Genomic DNA, 15,432 nt, shown 5'->3' with positions numbered 1-15,432 from the left:
AGTAGAGCATAATGAGTAGATAAAGTCATTTTAGTTGAGATAAGTTTTAATTAAGAGTGGCTACTAAAGTAACGGGTGATTTTTTTGAGTTAGGATTTTCATGCATTAGTATTTGACAGATCACGTGGATTCAGACATGGTGTCAAAGAGAAAGATGCTCAGTATGCTTTGACATTTCATCATGAATAGACTACTAACGAGCAAACGCTTGCAAATCATTGAATTTTATTACCAAAATCAGTGTTTTCGGTTCGAAAATTTTTTATCGACAAATTTTGTTCAGCGATGAGACTCATTTCTGGTTGAATGGCTACGTAAATAAGCAAAATTGCCGCATTTGGGGTGAAGAGCAACCAGAAGCCGTTCAAGAACTGCCATGCATCCCGAAAAATGCACTGTTTGGTGTGGTTTGTACGCTGGTGGAATCATTGGACCGTATTTTTTCAAAGATGCTGTTGGACGCAACGTTACGGTGAATGGCGATCGCTATCGTTCGATGCTAACAAACTTTTTGTTGCCAAAAATGGAAGAACTGAACTTGGTTGACATGTGGTTTCAACAAGATGGCGCTACATGCCACACAGCTCGCGATTCTATGGGCCATTTTGAGGGAAAACTTCGGACAACAATTCATCTCAAGAAATGGACCCGTAAGTTGGCCACCAAGATCATGCGATTTAACGCCTTTAGACTATTTTTTGTGGGGCTACGTCAAGTCTAAAGTCTACAGAAATAAGCCAGCAACTATTCCAGCTTTGGAAGACAACATTTCCGAAGAAATTCGGGCTATTCCGGCCGAAATGCTCGAAAAAGTTGCCCAAAATTGGACTTTCCGAATGGACCACCTAAGACGCAGCCGCGGTCAACATTTAAAAATGACATTATCTTCAAAAAGTAAATGTCATGAACCAATCTAACGTTTCAAATAAAGAACCGATGAGATTTTGCAAATTTTATGCGTTTTTTTTTAAAAAAAAGTTAATCAAGCTCTTAAAAAAATCACCCTTTATATCTAGTTACTTTTCAAATTTATTAAGAATATGCCGAACCATAAATGGAGCAAATGTCATTTTGAACGCAAATTCAATAACTTGGTTATCTTAGTCGATAAAATAGAAATAATAATTCTTAAAGGACAGTGAGTGGGTTAACTTTAACTTGGTCGATAAAATATAAATAATAATTCTTAAAGGACAGTGGTTGGGTTGCGTGGGAAATTAATATGTACTATAGAGAGACACATATACCTCACTCATAGAAACGTTATCTATATATTATATACTATATATACCAAATAGGTTAAGTCTGTATACAAAAGTCAAGAGGCAACTCTTAAGAGTTCATATTCTATTAGCACCCTAATATTACTATGTTCCACTAGACTAGATATCGAAAATTTTAACTAAAACAACGAAGAAAATTGAGGCAGTTCCTCAATGAATTTTAGAGCAGAAAATTATCGCTGAAGCTAGAAGAGTTAGAAATTAGGAAAAAAAGATAATTTTTTTAACAAATATGTTGTATATAAATACAAGTTTTCTTAGGAATCTAATAACTGACAATATCTCAGTTAGGATTACTGTAATTAATTTTCTAAAATAACTAAAAACAATCTCAAAATAAATTTACATTAATTAAGCATTTAACGTTAAAGACCACATAAACTACTAATTTCACTATTGACTTTTGAATAATTACACTAGCATTACCTGTAAAAAGTACATAAAACCGCCTAAGTGTGGATAGAAAGTAAAACAAAATCTCTAATGTCAACAACCAACGGCCGAAAGATGCGCCCGAACACCAATCGAAGCGCTGTATTTAAGTTTATCGGCAAATATTTGTCTTAGAAGAACAAGAGACTTAGTGAAGAAGCTGCGCGTGGAGATGCTGCTTTCGCTAACGGTTTGAAGAAGAATGTTTTGGAAGAAACGTTTCTTTGTTTAAAGTGGAAATATGAATGACTAATATCGAAATGTTCGCGAAGGCCGCTGAAGTGACCTTGAACGTGAAAATCTGAGTATTTGCTCATATTATCATACATACACTGTATATTGTATGAATCTACAATTTTAAAGTACATAAGTAATATTATTTTGAATTGCAGCTGCCATGTTTATATTATGTTTAGTATTTAATCTGTGCTTTTCTGGGTTTTTAATTGTAAATTATATAGAACAAAAGGTTATCACTGTAGGAAGGCAGATAATCGATTGATCGCAATTCCAATAAACTAAGTACTCAAGTACATTATGAAAGTATAAGAAGCAACAGTTTAGCGCAAGCCTTTGAAATAAGAAATATTAATGCAGCTTTCGGGCTCAAGGCGAAAAAGGTGACAACACAGTGTTAAATTCAGAGTTGTTTTAAGAGATTGCGATATGGATATTACTAAGTTTTCTGGGTTTGAAGATTTTAATTTTTTAGTTAATATTGGAGTATTAAGAAATATTTTTTGAGTTCGCGTATGAAGAATTTAAGTTTTTTGCCGAAAAGAACTGTTACGACGGATCTGGCTCAATAGAAAGAGAAAACGTTAAACTTTTTAACTTCGAAAATTAAACGTTTCAAACGACTCGATTTCAAACCCTATAATTCCACGAGCTGAGTCGGTTTAAACATGTCTGTCTGCGAAATAGTTCTTTACTTTTTGAGGCATCGATCTGAAATTTCGCACTCGTGCTTTTCTCTCCAAGAGGATGCTCATTTGTCGGAACCGCCCATCGGACCACTATAGCTTATAGCTGCCATACAAACTGACCGATCAAAATCGAGACCTTATATGGAAAGCTTTTTTATTTCAGAAGATATCTTAACGAAATTTGACATAGATTGTTGTCTAAGGCAAGGCTACAATCTCCGAAGTTATTGTTCGAATCGGACTACTATAGCTTATAACTGACATACAAATTAATCGGTCGCAATTAAGAAAAATGTATGTTTATACCATTTTATGCAACAAGAAATGCATATGTGAAGGGTATTATATATAGCGTCGGCCGAAGTTAACGTTTTTTAATTTTTTTTGTGAACTCGTCTGATTATACACCCTCATATGTATGTACGTCCGTGCAATTATGTATGAGAGATTTCAAAATTTTACTCGAAATTGTTCGCCGTTATGATTAAGTAAATCGAAATCAGCAAAAATGTGGGACACATGAAGACAACTCACATGCGCATAAATGAATGTAGATACATATGTTCAAAAGACCAGCGAGGAGCTGAATTAGAGGAATTTGAGCGCCATGAACGAAGGCAGCGCGCATGTTGGCAATGCAAGAACGATTGAAGTGAAATAAAATAAATAAAAAGCAACACAAGCGCACATTTCGAAAGCATTAGTCAAAGCAGCGAGAATTCTATTTAAAATTGGAAATCAGAAAATAACAACAACAACACAAAATCGCATGACGATTTGACAGTAAAAGCAAAATTGATGTGCAACGATGAAAATTAAAATCGAAAATAAACAACAAGTGGTGATGAAGCGAACTCTTTGTAGGAGAAATTTAATGAAGAAAATGAACTAAACTAAACAAAAAAAAAGCACAAAAAAAAATAAAAATGTTACAACTCAAAATCAAATAACAGTTAAGACGCGGCAAGGGGAGTGAGTGCAGAACAATGTGGTAACCAACAAGTGACTGACAATTGCCGGTTGCTCAACAAAAAAGCAAATCATAGAAAAAACTATAAATATTAAAAAGTGCTGCCACTTGTACGTACTCAACTTCGATGACATCGCTCTTGCCCAGCGTTAAGTTTTCAAGCTTAGAACAGCACCAACACTTTACAACATTTGACAGAGCGTACAAGTGTCCATGTTCACTCGGTTGCGCTAGCTTGTCCGCAATGACGGTGCATAAGGCTGCTTACCCCGCCTGCCAGCGAACACCACTTACACCACCAACAATAACACCAGCTAGCACCACAAGCATACAAAGTTTTGGCAACAAAGCATAAAAATAAAAAGAAGATAGATAGATAGAAGAAGAACAAGCACAAGCACAGAGAAAATGGGAAGCATTTCCTGTGCAGAGCGGAGATGTTGATGACAACATTAAAATAGTACTGTAAAATCTGAAAATGTATGCTTCAGTGATAAATATCTATTCTGAACAAACAAAAAAAAAAAAAATAAGAAGAAAAAAGGCTAAAAAATCTTTCAGCTAGAAAAGCCACCGTGAAATGTAACATTCGTTAAAGCCAGATGCACCATGAAAACAACTCAGTCGGTGGGACGATTACTTGGTTGACTGGTCGGTTGGTTCATTGTTTGGTCATTTGGTGTCGGTTGAGCATGTGTCCGACAGCATCATTCGAAAGTCATCAACATTTTTTATGCTTGAAATGCGGCACTTTTTTTGTGCCGTGTGCGGTACGACGGACGGGCGAGTATGTCTGTGTGTGTGTGTGTCTATATTAGGCTATGTGCTTGGAAAGCCGGAAAAGTGTCAAGTGGGATTGGCGTAAAAAGACGCGATGATGTGAATTGTCATAGAAACTTTGTTAGTGCCGCTTTGCGGTAAAAAAAAATTTAAAAAAAAAATCAATGGAAGGGATTAAAAAAACTGACAAATAAGTGATTTTAAAATCAAATGCAGTTTTAGTGGAGATGCGAAAATTACAAGTTCCGTACATACTGAACAAAAGTTGGAATATATTTAGGTTTACTGCTTATTTAACTTCTGCTAACATTTTTATACCCTGAACAGAACGATACATCGAGGATCCTATACTATATATATGTACATATAAATGATTAATTATATGTTCTTAATCGATTTTGCCATGTCCGTCTTTCTGTGTGAACTAGCGATAATGATCTGAATTTCGCGCATTTCCTTTTCTTCCCTAGAAACTGTATATTGACCAGATATCTTCCCAAATTCGCCTCAGATTGTTGTATTGGGCAATCTTTGCAGATATGGCTGCCATACAAACTGACCGACCGAAACTGACCGTTCCCACGAAAATCGGGTCTAAGCAACCAGAACGGACCCGGATTTTTATCCGGGCAAGGACTGTCAACTCGGCACCATTCTTCAGAAATATTTTATGCCGCTACAACAACAAAAACCCAAATCAGGATAAATCAGGATTATTTTATACTCTTTTATAATATAAGAAATGCACCTCTGAATGGTACCATAGCTGTGTTACAGGCGAATGGCTAAAATATACAGACATATACATATGTACATACATATGTGCTTTTCAAATACGATAACAACTTTAAGGTAATTACATACGATTTTTTTGCATATATGTAATATGTACATATGCTTAGACGACATGAAAGATTTACTAAAAAGAATAAAGAATTTTTTTATTAAAAAATACTAAGGGCGCTATAACAGCACGATCTTAAAAAAAAAAATAATTACAAAATAATCACCACTCAACCCGTAAATAAGCAAAGCAGCATGCTATTGCGTGTGTGGTATGTCTGCATATGTAAGTAATAACATGGTAACTGGAATACTGCATCCAGTTCAGGCGCATCCAACAAAAATTACTGACGCTAACCTTGCAAAGAGCCAGTTCGACAGCATTCTAGTTGCGATGGCATTGCATTGTTTACTTATATCAGGCAATAGCCTTTTTTGTACTAGCTACCAATGGTGGCAAAGCCAGCAGCAACATGTTGCTGCACTAGTAACTACCCATAAGTATATGCTGTATGTTTATATGTATGTATGTAGAAGGAATGGTTTAGCGTGTTGATGCTGGCTATTTTATTGTATATCGCATATCGCAGAGTGCTTTTTAGGGATATAATGGAATTTTGTTTATTTTATGCCCACTAGTTACGAATATTTAAAAGGCATGTACTATACTTGCCAAGAAGGTAGATAAGACAAGAACAAGATGCCACCCTTGGCTATCTTTCGAACCGGTAGCCCTACAATTTCAAGGTGAGGTAAAGTAACAATCACGTCAATGTATATTTATATTAAAAAAGTGAAGTTTTGTGAAAATTAAAAAAAATCTTTATACATATGTATGTACATATGTTTGCTATACATACAGTATGTTAACGTTTGCGGGCCCGCATTAATTTTTTATTCAGAAATATAGAGCACAAAGGAATGTTTAACGATAAGAAAATACATATAGTACATATACAGAAATAAGTATTGTAACTATATAAATGTGGTTATATGTCGAAGGCTAGTATAGCAATTCATCATACAAAGCCAAGGCTTTGAAAGACAGAGTAAAGCAAAGAGTAGAATAAGATTTAATTACACTAAAAGAAATTACAACTACAATATTAACAAAAATCTGTGTAATGCCGATTAACCGGTTTGTTGTGGCTCATGCGATATCTACCTATGTTTATAATATATACAGCCATGGACACATAAATAGCACACTTGGTCATCAAATAAGAAAACATTTATTTATTCCTTAGGTTTATCACTTAGGGATTTAATGAGGAATGCGTTTTATTTTAAAATTATTCACTTTAATATAACTATAACACTGAAACAATAAATATTTATTATCGCCAAAAAAAGACAAAAACATCAATATCCTATGTGACAGCTTGGACACATAAATAGCACAATCTGGAAAGGGGTTTAAAAAAAGGTACAAAAATTTATAAAAATTATTAAAAAAATGCAAAAGATTGTTCATTTCGTTAGTATTTTGTACTATATCCATCATTTTTAAGCATCCGCTCACATCTTTTCTGCATGCTGTCCACCAGTTCTTGATATCGTTCCTTTGGGATTGAATACCAAGGCTCCTCAATTCCAGCCCATAAATTATCAAAATTTTTGAATTTTTTGCTTGCAATTTTGAGCTTTTATATCAATTCATAAATTTCCTATTGGTTTCAGATCTGAGTTTTGCGCAGGCCACTCATAAATTTTAAATTTTTTATTCCCGAGACCATACTTTTCTACCTTTGCGGTGTGTTTCGGATCATTGTCTTGCATAAATGTCCAGTTTATGGGCATGGATTGAAATACATTTTATTTTTCAGTATATCCAAATACTAAAACTGGTCCACTATGGCATGCCATGAAAACGCGCCCCGGACCATGATACTTCCACAGCCATACTTAATGGTTTTTTTGGTATACCTAGGTTTAAGGGATTGACATTGTGGACGACGTAAAAATGATTTTCCAACTGGAACCTTCTTATTTATCTTGGTTTTGTCATTCAAAAACACGTTCTTCTAAAATTGTGCTGGTTTGTCTCCGTGGGCCTTTCCAAATGCCAGTCGAATTTTGATGTGGCGTTTCTTGCTGGTAATTTGTCTAAAAAGTTGAGATAAGTTGAGTCGTCTTCCTACAAGCTTTCTGGACACGTCCACACCATATTCGTCATTAATTTCGATCATAATTTCTCTGGTTGACTTAAAAGGATCCGCTTTGCTCTTCCGTACTATGTATTTGTCAACACTAATATCGGATTTACGTGGTCCTGGTTTTCTTGGTATCTTTTTATTGACACAAGGTGGGTCTGTTTTGTTGCATAAAGAGCATTTTATAACATTTTTGGAGAGCAATATATTATTTTAGCAATTTTGACAGGATCTTTTCCTTTTATGCTCATATTGGATATAAGGACTCCCTTTTCTGGCGTGGAATGTTTTTTTCCTTCTCATTTTAACGAAATATCGATGAAATAATTATATATTCGCAGAATTAAATTAAAAATATGCGAGAACCTCACACAAAATTAAAAAAAAAGTACGAACTTAAAAATGTGCTATTTATGTGTCCACCTCAAATCAACACTATACGCAATAAAATTGTCGCGTACAAAATTTAAAAGAAAATAAACAGTATTTTTATGCGGGGAAATGAGCCTCATAACAGTGACAAGTAGATACATACCAAATTTTTATTGTTCAGCTACTTTAGGAGTAAAAAAAAATAGAATTAATATGGGATTCAGATGTGTGCTATTTATGTGTCCATGGCTGTATAAATAAATGTAGTACATTATTAGCCGGACTTAAAATTGATTACACACTTGTTTGATGATCGAAAAAATTAAATAATCTCTACAAACATTTTTGTTAAAATGTGTGAAGTCTAATTTTATAAAGCTTTTCTTTTAAGCTTATACGTTTCATTGTGTATTTAGCGTTCGCTGCATGAATATATTAACGCATTTAAAAATTTTAAAAAATTTGGTGCTTATAGCAATAAACATTTTCTAAAATTAAATATATATATTTCTTTAAGAAAAAAATTTTGTTGTACATGAAAAAACAACCACATTTAATGGCAAGTAAGAAATAAATATAATCAACAAACAACAATACAACACTTACCTTATACAATTCAATATATTTTATATTAATATTTGCAGCTATTCCAAGCCCGCTCTTCGTTCTTTTCTTATTCGAATCTTTGCGCACATGTAATCACAAGATTTCTACATATATCTTTAGAGTCGAATAGTAGCATGATTATATTTATTTTGCCGTTCACAAGGCGAAACTGCATATACACAGGTAAACTTGTTTTCTCCATACACGCGACTACTGACTTTTTATCCAGCAATCTGCCAGTACCACCGCTTGCATTGTAACTGTATAAAAAGTGCACAATACAAATATGAATAGAGCAACAATTTACGCCACTTGTTAAATATTTTACTTTATTACGGCACCGGAAGTTGCGCACAAACCCAAGAATATTTTCGTTTAAACATTTACATAAAAAAATTAATATTTACTGATATCAATGCATTTACAATACCAGCTAAGCGTTTTCTAATTAGGATGAAATGTGGGTTCTGATTAGCAAGTTACGTGGATAGCCTTGCGACGACGAAATTAATACTATACTTGCATTTGTTACCTGACTGGTCACCAGGCTTTTTGCACACTTTTGTACGTATACATCGGACTTGCAAAACACACACAATTTTCCAAAGTTGTCCCATATAATCAATTGGCCAAGCTCCTTACCAGTTAACACTTTTCACTACGCGTACATTAACTCTACGCTCCTTATTTACTAAGATATCTACCGTATATGTAGTAAAAAAACACTTTTGCAATAAAATTTCTTTTATTTTCTGCAACAATTGTATATATTAATACAATTCGTTTTTTCCGTCTAAATTTCTCCGCCGATTACTCTTCGTTTTCATCCAATGACTGACACTTGACGTTTGTGACTGGTGCAGTTGTAGTGTTGCCAGCTATATCTTGTATGAAAGCAAAAATTAAATAGTTGCATTGAAAATTAAGTATGAAGTGACAGAGGGTGTCGCATATAAAATATAAAAAATTATCTGCCGAAACTTATTTGCAGCCACTGAAATTATTAAATTTGAAAATATTATTGTATTTACTGCATGTAAAAGTAAAAATTATGTCTTAGATATACAATTCTTTATTATAACAATAATGTCTATAAAACTTAATATGCTTTTACACCCTGTGTTTTAAAATGCTCTACAGAGTGTGTGCAATTCTTTGAATATTGCACAAATATATGTATATACTGAGAGTATTTTGAATTTATTTTACAACGCCAATAGTAAAAAGTTTTGAAACCCATGTTTTTGAATACACATTTAGTTTACTACAGTGGTTTAGGAAGTGTTTTATTATGTCGTCGAAAAGAGGAAGCTGTTTTGACAGTTTTTTTTGCAGAAATGTCAGCTGTAAGGCAATATTTTAGCATTTGGGATAAAACGTGGATATTTGGCTTTCCATTTCTGCTTTTTACAAACTGTTATTTTGTGACATTGTGACAAGAATTAATTAACAATTGTTTATAAATGAATCTAGCTAATTTTGAAGCATGTTGGGATATACATACATATGTATGTATAAGGATTCTGGAGACGAGCTTCGAAAAGTGTAAAAGAAATCTTTTTAACCGATTATTCTACAAATAAGACAAAATATAAGATAAAAAATGTTTATGTCCACAGTCCAATGACTTCATATCTCAAACAAAAGCTGTGTATGTCCATAATCCAGCCGAATATGCAGTGATATTATTCGTAGAATTAATTACTTTATTAAAAACGTGCGTTATTGTTTTGCCTGGCCAAATAATTGAATAATTCCAATTAAACATTTTTTTAATAACACCTATATCTGTAAATAATATTAACGCACTTTGCTCGTTTCTAAATCAAAAGAAAGCATAACTTGGAACATTGTTTACTCTAGAAAATTACAGCTAAGTACTCGTATGCGTTTTGTTGTTGTTATTTGTACACTTATCCATGCATACATTCAATCCAATTAAGAACGTTCAATATATGTATTTACTATATGTCCGTTTGTTATATTATTTCTGTTAAAGTTTTTTTCTTTTTGTATATGTAGAATTAAACATATCATATCGAATTTAATTGTTTTAAAATGAAAATGCCTTTTTAATGGAAATTATAATATTTAAATAAATCGGCGACACATTTTCACTTCAGCCATTTCCTTTCAGCTGTGGATATCCGCTTAATGACAAATATCTCGTAAAAGCAGATTCAGTGTTGATACAGTTTTCCTACAGCCTAGTCGTAATCTGGACTTCACATATTACACATAGTTGTTTTTTGTATTTAAATTATGACAACTGATATTAAACTTATACTTTGTTGAAGAGTGTCTTTGAATACCAACAAAATGATTTCGTTTAAAGAAGTTATACGAACCATTCTAGTACAAATATATGTAATTTTCTTCTATTTTTCGTGGTTAGCTGCCCATTATTATACGTTAAAAGGACTTGTGAGTGTTGTTAAAGAATAGCCTTTATAATGAAGTAATAATTCTGTTTTTAATATCAATGTGCAGCTCTTTGGTCGTTTACTTGTAAAAACTGCGGTCATTATATACTTAACATACATGCTGGTCAACTACCACTTCTACCACAGTACTTTCGATGGCAACGGGTAAGTTTTGGGTGCGCAAAATAGTGTAAAAAAATTGAGGTTCTTTGAGGTTTTTGAATGTTTTCGAAGTCATTGGTTGAACATTTTAGTAATCATAAGTATCTAACGGGCGCGTCATAGCATAGTTCTCACTTGAAAGTGGATATAAATACTCTTAAAATACGCCTGGAAAATATTCAAGAAAAATTTTAAGTATCCTCTGGTCAAATTATTTATTTATTAAATATAATTTCTATGCAAAAAAATTCTAGAAAACACATATTTTTTAAAGTTAGAATTTCTCCAAGCTTTACTGAAATTATTTATTTTATTTTAAAAATAATTTAAGTCCTTTACATTTACAATTAAAATTGTATTACATTTCTTGTGCTCTTATTACATTTTAGTCCCATGTTATTACGTTCGGAGCGCGGTTTAGGCATCATGCGCGAATATTTTCCGGTAAGAATACGAAAGACTGCCGAAATTCCACCAAATCGTAATTACTTGTTAGCATATTTTCCACATGGAATATTTACGTAAGTACACTGTATGTTGTAAGTACATTATATATTGTATTTATACTATACATAGCACATATAATATTAAAGAACACCTTTGACAGAGTCTCTGAAACAATAAAGTGCTCAGGGATATATTGGGCCGCTCGCTAAGTAATTTCGTTTGATGACAAGATATTTGAACAGCTGGTATCGTAAGGCTTGCTTGTATTTTTTTTTTTTACAGTTCTTGAAAAAGTTTTTGTTTGGTGCCCTATTGAAGATGAAAGATCGAAAACAGATTTTTTATCTACTTGTCTAACGCGACCGTTTGCAAGCATAAGAATTGATCAATAGAAATTTTGTAATGTTCCATCCGGATAATGCAAGATCTCTCATACAAGTTTGATGACTTGCCAAAATTTTTGATTGGAGAACGTTTATCTCAAATCAGGACGCCAAGAAACTACTAAAACCAGTTTTTTGCCTGCAAGTATCAAATACTTGTATTTTATGTGCGTGGAATCAATCTCTCGCACGAAAGATAGCAAAGGTTATTGGATCAAAATAGACATACATATATGTAATTTCATAAAATGTTACATACAATAAAAAAATTGGTGTTTAAATTGCACTAAAAAACGAAATTACTTAGTGTATAACCCAATATTTTATGGGTTAAAAATCGCGTATGTAAAATAGGATGAATTTTCCTTAAACATCAATATTATCTTTACGACTTTTCTTTTAAGAAATAATTGCCAACATTTATTATGACTTTCAGTGTGGGCATGGCCTTGAATATGCAGCTTGCAATAACGCATTTTCTGCGTTTATTTCCCGGTATTCGACCAAAGGTCGCCACTTTAAGCGTTAATTTTTTGGCGCCATTTCTTCGCGAAATATGGCGTTGTTTTGGCTTAGTATCATCATCAAAGCCAGCACTATCATACTATTTAAATAAGTCGAATGATCCAGCACATCCTGATAATGCAGATGGCTTTACATCATATATGATTGCTCTGGTAGTGGGCGGTGAACAAGAAGCTCTGCTAACTCAACCGGGCAAACATACAATTGTGTTGAAAAAACGTGTCGGTTTTGTCAAATTGGCTATACAAACGGGGTAAGCAGTCATCATCGATATTTTTGTAATTTCCTGAAAATGTTTTTTGGCATCTAATTATCTTCTTATAGTTCGCCAATTGTGCCGTCCTTTGGTTTCGGTGAAAATGATTTATATACGCTACTCGATAAACCTTGGTTTCGAGTAATACAAAAGTTTTTTAAAACATGTTTGAACTTCACACCTATGTTGCTGAAAGGTCGATGTGGAAACTATTTTCTGCCTTATAAGAAGAGGGTAACGGTTGTGGGTAAGGCTTGTGTAATACTTTAAAAAATAATTAAGCTGTTTTTTCCTAAAATAAACATTAAATATATATGAGTAATTTTCAATTCTCATTCCGTAGTTGGCAGTCCCATTGATGTTAAAAGAACTACCAATCCGGACTCAGCATACATCGAAGAGATACACGCAAAAGTTGTGGAAGCTGTACGTCAACTATTCGACACTTACAAAAGTGAATATATTGAGAATGGTGAAGAAGCTGAGCTAGTTATAATTTAAACAACTCTTTCTATGATATAACTGTATGTAGTTTTTTAGAAACATAACTCTCATTTATGGTAGTGTATATAAGAATTAAATCGATTTTTTTTGCAATTTGTCTGTGCTAGTGTCTTAACAAAATGAGTTCTTTAAACTATTATAAGTATATAATTTTAAATACATTTTAGCTCCAAGCTAAACAAAATCCTTTGCTATTGCTGTGAAAGATTTCATTTTATATTTCAAAACAAAATATCTAAGCATGGATCTAAGAAAACGTGACTACCAACGTAAATGGTACTTCGCTCTGTGGTAGTCTTCGATTTTTGGTAAGCTAAAGTCGCTGTAAATAAACAGTTAACGCCGAATTCCTTATGGAACGACCATACCGTCTTTTAAAATTTGATTCACGGTCAAGTGATTCGCGGATTCCACATGGTTGGCGTTTATATTCAAAAAAAAGTACGGAGAAGATCGACTGAAAACTTCTATAAAATAACTTCCTTACAGACCTGCAGCTTAAAAGTGGGCAAATATTTACAATTAACAAAATTAAAAACGGTTGAAGGATATATGCATGAATAAGAATGAATTATTTCTGGCTCGAAGAAGTAAACTTTGAGGTTAAAAAATCGACGCTCACTACGTTCATGATAAAATAAGAAAACGTGGCGCTTTAATAGCTCATAGTTACAGTTTCAGAACTCAAAAAAAAAGGAAAATAGAAATGTGTGAAACTTTTGGAATAATCGATAGCATAACTTGTAATAAAAGTAATAAAAAAGAAAAAAAACAAATCGAAAAAAATGTGCCATTAGCGGCTTTGAGAAAAAAGTTCAAAGGTGCAAGTTCCCACTCAACACGACAAGCCTCTGCTTTAACTAATTGCTATAATTATCTAACGACTTCGAATTGCATAACTTTGTTATCATATTAAATAACGACAAATTAAATTATCAAGAATTTCAGCAAAAAACAAGGAAATTGTTTAGTTTGCTTATAGCGAACCTGTAATACCTTTCACATACACAAAAAATTCCTAACAAGAACTTTGAACGGTCAGTTTGTATGGTAGCTACATATAAAATATAATTTAGTGATCCGATTTTGAATATTTCTTCAAAAAGTGCATTTTTGTTTTGGGTGAAAGTATCTCCTCAACTGAAAAAGTTATCTTCCGTTCGTTCAGCTTGTATGCCCGATATATGCTATAGTGATCCCATATACTATATACCGAATATGTCGGTCAGTGTATGTCTATATACAAGGTGGGGCAAAAATATCATGCCGATGTTTTTTGGCCTTCAGCATATCGGTTGTGGCACGTGCAATGTGTGCCGTTGTACCGTCCTGTTGGAACTACATGTTTTCCAATCCCAATTCATCAAGTTGCGGCAAAAAGAATTCGTTGATCATTGCTCGTTAGCGCTCACCACTCACAGTAACCGTTTGGTCCGCGACGTCTTCAAAGAAAAAATATCCGATGACTCCTCCAGCGAAAACAGCCACTATACAGTAACTTTGAGCGGGTGTAATGGCTCTTCGTGGGTTACACGCGGATTTTCAGTGCCCCAGAAGCGTAAATTTTGCTTATTTACGTACGCGCTAAGATGGTAATGGGCTTCATCACTCATGATTATTTTTGATGAAAAATCATTTTCCTCTTGGTGGTGATTAAGGATGGCTTGAGCGTATGTTAGACGCGATTGGCGGTTAGCTGCTAACAGCTGATGCACCGTCTGGACTTTGTACGGAAACAACTTCAAATATTGTACCAAAATTCGCTGTAAACACCGTCGACTGATATCCATTTGAGTGGCACGTCGTCTGGTCGATGTTGACGGCGCTTCCATGATATCCTTGGCAACAGCAGCAATATTCCCTACAGAACGGCAACTCCGGGGTCTGCCACGCCTGGCAGCATTTCGTGTTGTGACAGTCTCTTCGAGGCGAGCGGCTAGGCGTCGCAGTGTTTCACCAGTAGGCGTCGGACGGCCAGGAAATCTGCGACGAAATTCACGTTGTGACAAAGTCACCGACCGATTATTGGTCAAATAAATAGTCACCAATGACCTGCGTTCTGGAGCAGTGTAGGGTACCATTGTTTTTTACGTGTATTTCGCATGTGTTTACTACGAAAATGTCAAAACAGGAACAGAACACTCCAGCAAATTCGAAAAATTTTGTTCGGAGAAACACATTTAAAAATGAACTGCTCTACCGGTTTGAACTGAGCGGTTATCCACTAAATGGCTGTAGCTCAAAAACTATTTGAGATACCCATTTCAGTATGTAATTTTTAAAGATATAAATCAAAAATTGTATTTTTTTAAATTTCATACTACATAGGTGTGGCCCCTAATATATTTTTTGACCACCCTAGTGGCGAAACATATAAAATAATTTCAATTACATACTATTACTATTGCCAATTTCAATTAATTTTCT

General features: G+C 33.8%; 2 protein-coding genes across 9 annotated transcripts in view; one reads left to right on the top strand and one right to left on the bottom strand.

Moving 5' to 3' along the window:
* LOC105224387 (polypeptide N-acetylgalactosaminyltransferase 5) overlaps positions 1-9,168 on the bottom strand; it is a 70,770-nt gene extending 61,602 nt beyond the window's left edge. The window contains exons 1-2 of one of the 8 annotated variants that reach the window (XM_029549448.2): positions 8,838-9,167; positions 8,306-8,565 (exon numbers count right to left, since the gene is read on the bottom strand). The gene's annotated coding sequence lies outside the window, so the exon portion shown is untranslated. Of the gene's footprint in view, positions 1-8,305 lie in introns of all 8 variants that reach the window. The other 7 variants (XM_029549449.2, XM_029549450.2, XM_011202453.4 and 4 more) reach the window with 7 other exon arrangements.
* A 1,266-nt stretch (positions 9,169-10,434) lies between these two features.
* On the top strand, positions 10,435-13,122 carry LOC105224388 (diacylglycerol O-acyltransferase 2). Its single transcript, XM_049457316.1, has 6 exons — positions 10,435-10,729; positions 10,796-10,893; positions 11,280-11,411; positions 12,157-12,498; positions 12,570-12,748; positions 12,845-13,122. Exons 1-6 carry the CDS (start codon positions 10,625-10,627, stop codon positions 13,000-13,002), a joined length of 1,014 nt encoding a protein of 337 aa, XP_049313273.1. The 5' UTR covers positions 10,435-10,624; the 3' UTR covers positions 13,003-13,122.
* The last annotated feature ends 2,310 nt before the right edge of the window (positions 13,123-15,432 follow it).

This window comes from Bactrocera dorsalis, chromosome 1 (genome assembly GCF_023373825.1).
Source record: "Bactrocera dorsalis isolate Fly_Bdor chromosome 1, ASM2337382v1, whole genome shotgun sequence".
NCBI lineage: Eukaryota > Metazoa > Arthropoda > Insecta > Diptera > Tephritidae > Bactrocera > Bactrocera dorsalis.
Note: the sequence above shows the minus strand (reverse complement) of the source record. Positions and strands in the feature narration are given on the sequence as shown.

What these genes read in the sequence shown, in the direction of transcription:
- LOC105224388 (XM_049457316.1), top strand. Translation starts at nt 10,625, where the DNA reads ATGATTTCGTTTAAAGAAGTTATACGAACCATTCTAGTACAAATATAT. An exon ending in AGTACTTTCGATGGCAACGG is followed by an intron (nt 10,894 to 11,279) that starts GTAAGTTTTGGG and finishes ATTACATTTTAG; the next exon opens with TCCCATGTTATTACGTTCGG. An exon ending in AAATTGGCTATACAAACGGG is followed by an intron (nt 12,499 to 12,569) that starts GTAAGCAGTCAT and finishes ATCTTCTTATAG; the next exon opens with TTCGCCAATTGTGCCGTCCT.